This window comes from Acyrthosiphon pisum, chromosome A2 (assembly GCF_005508785.2).
Source record: "Acyrthosiphon pisum isolate AL4f chromosome A2, pea_aphid_22Mar2018_4r6ur, whole genome shotgun sequence".
NCBI lineage: Eukaryota > Metazoa > Arthropoda > Insecta > Hemiptera > Aphididae > Acyrthosiphon > Acyrthosiphon pisum.
In genome coordinates this window covers 51,463,161-51,464,852 of record NC_042495.1, presented here as the reverse complement: position 1 = coordinate 51,464,852, position 1,692 = coordinate 51,463,161, and the positions used below count along the sequence as shown (strand labels likewise).

At 49.8% G+C, this 1,692-nt stretch overlaps 1 protein-coding gene across 1 annotated transcript in view; it reads right to left on the bottom strand.

Moving 5' to 3' along the window:
* The window catches only part of LOC100569842, a 2,885-nt gene extending 1,339 nt beyond the window's left edge, over positions 1-1,546 (bottom strand). The window contains exons 1-2 of the mRNA XM_008183308.1: positions 623-1,546; positions 18-571 (exon numbers count right to left, since the gene is read on the bottom strand). Of these exons, the coding sequence (XP_008181530.1) occupies positions 18-571; positions 623-1,546 (1,478 nt within the window). The remainder of the gene's footprint in view (positions 1-17; positions 572-622) is intronic.
* Positions 1,547-1,692: the final 146 nt, after the last annotated feature.

The following is a 1,692-nucleotide window of genomic DNA, read 5'->3' as shown; positions in this document are numbered from 1 at the left end:
AATTAACAGATGCTTACTTTTCAATTTCATTTCTGTCTTGGACTTCTACTGTAGCCATGTCGTGGCCTTTGAAGACGTATTTGTATAAATACTTTACGCTCTTCACAGTAGAACACACCTCTACGTTGATGTGTGCATCGTACTTGGCCAGCAGGTACGGGTTGTAGGCAACTACAAACTCGTTGCTGATCTGGTGACCCCTCACGAGGGCCTCGATTCCGTTGTCTCGTCGACGGTACGTTGGGTACCCGCCGTCAGAAACGTAAACTGTCTCTGCACTATATGCCTTTGGATATTTCTTTAGACATATCCCTTCAGCCATACACGGACTGTTGCGGTTCAGTTGCCCACATGGTCCGTGTATCATGTGACTCGTCACAGCTGTGAACAGTCTCTGATTGTTCTCGTCTGCTGGGTCTGGCAGTTCGGCGCACACGACATCGTCTACATCCTCGGCTGTGAGCAGCTTGTTGCCATCGCTAAGGATGATGAGTATGTGTGCGTGTGGCAGACCGCGTTTTTGAAACTCAACAGTGTAAACATATGCGTCTACGTTACCAAACACTCTGTTCTAAGTTATGTCTGACATGAGCTGCTTGAGTTTGGCGTGAAACACTCTTGCCACCAGTTCGGGTCTGTCACTTGCTTCTGCATGATTTCCTTTGTTGCTGACGATCTCAGGCCACCCAGGATTGCAAGTGAAGGTAATGAACAGGTCGGGTTTGCCGTACTTGCGCACTATGGTCATTGCATCCTGGTAGCTCTGTTTCATGTAACGCGGACCTCCAGTGAAGGTCGACGGCAAAATCGTTCTGCGTCCAACCGGTGCAGGTTCTTCAATGTGCAACTGCTGGTTGATGTGATCCACCAGGCCCTGATACGCTTCGGCAAACAGGGCTCCCTGATTGCGTTCAATGAACCGTAGGTTGTTTGTTTCCATTCGTACGTATTGGTCACAGACGTACTGTTGAAACAGAAAACCAGCATGGTGTATCAGACTGAATTTTTGATGCCTGTGGTCGTTATTTCCTTCATAACGAATGGCCAGACGGTAACACACAAATTCTCTGATAGTGTTGCGTGTGCGCACAGCATTTTGCCGGCCACCGTCATCTTGTCGCAGTTCGAAATGCCAACCCAGTTCACCGTGTGGGAACAACAGGGGGTATAGCATTGGATCTGCGTGCTGGGAGCCGTACGATAAGTTTTGCATCCTGTGTTGTGGGTTCACTGGATTCGAGTCGAACACCACCAGGTCGAGGTTTCTCGGCGGTTGGCCATTGTTTCCAGCAAACACGACCGAAACTTCGTTGACTTGAGTTGGCGGTAGATTGTACCGCCTTGGGTCACTGTTTGGGTCAGCCACCAAATGCATGGTGACTCTCCTGGGTTGCACCAGAGGATTGGCGTTGGCAATTCTCTGTTCCTCCAGCCACACTGCTCTCATGTTGCTGAATGCCATGGCAAATGGATTGGTTTGCCTCATCATCGTGTCCAAGTCTGTAAACACAGTCTCGTTTAGCTCACCCTGGTGGTTCTGGTTCATGCGAACCCGGTTTGCTTCCCCAGATTCAATGAAATAGAGCTCACAGTAACTTGGGTGTCTGTCGTCGTTTCTGACGACGTCGTTGGTGATCCTTCGATACACCTGCCCGTGTACAGTGAACACTCTCGGTCCGCGACCAGGCAATC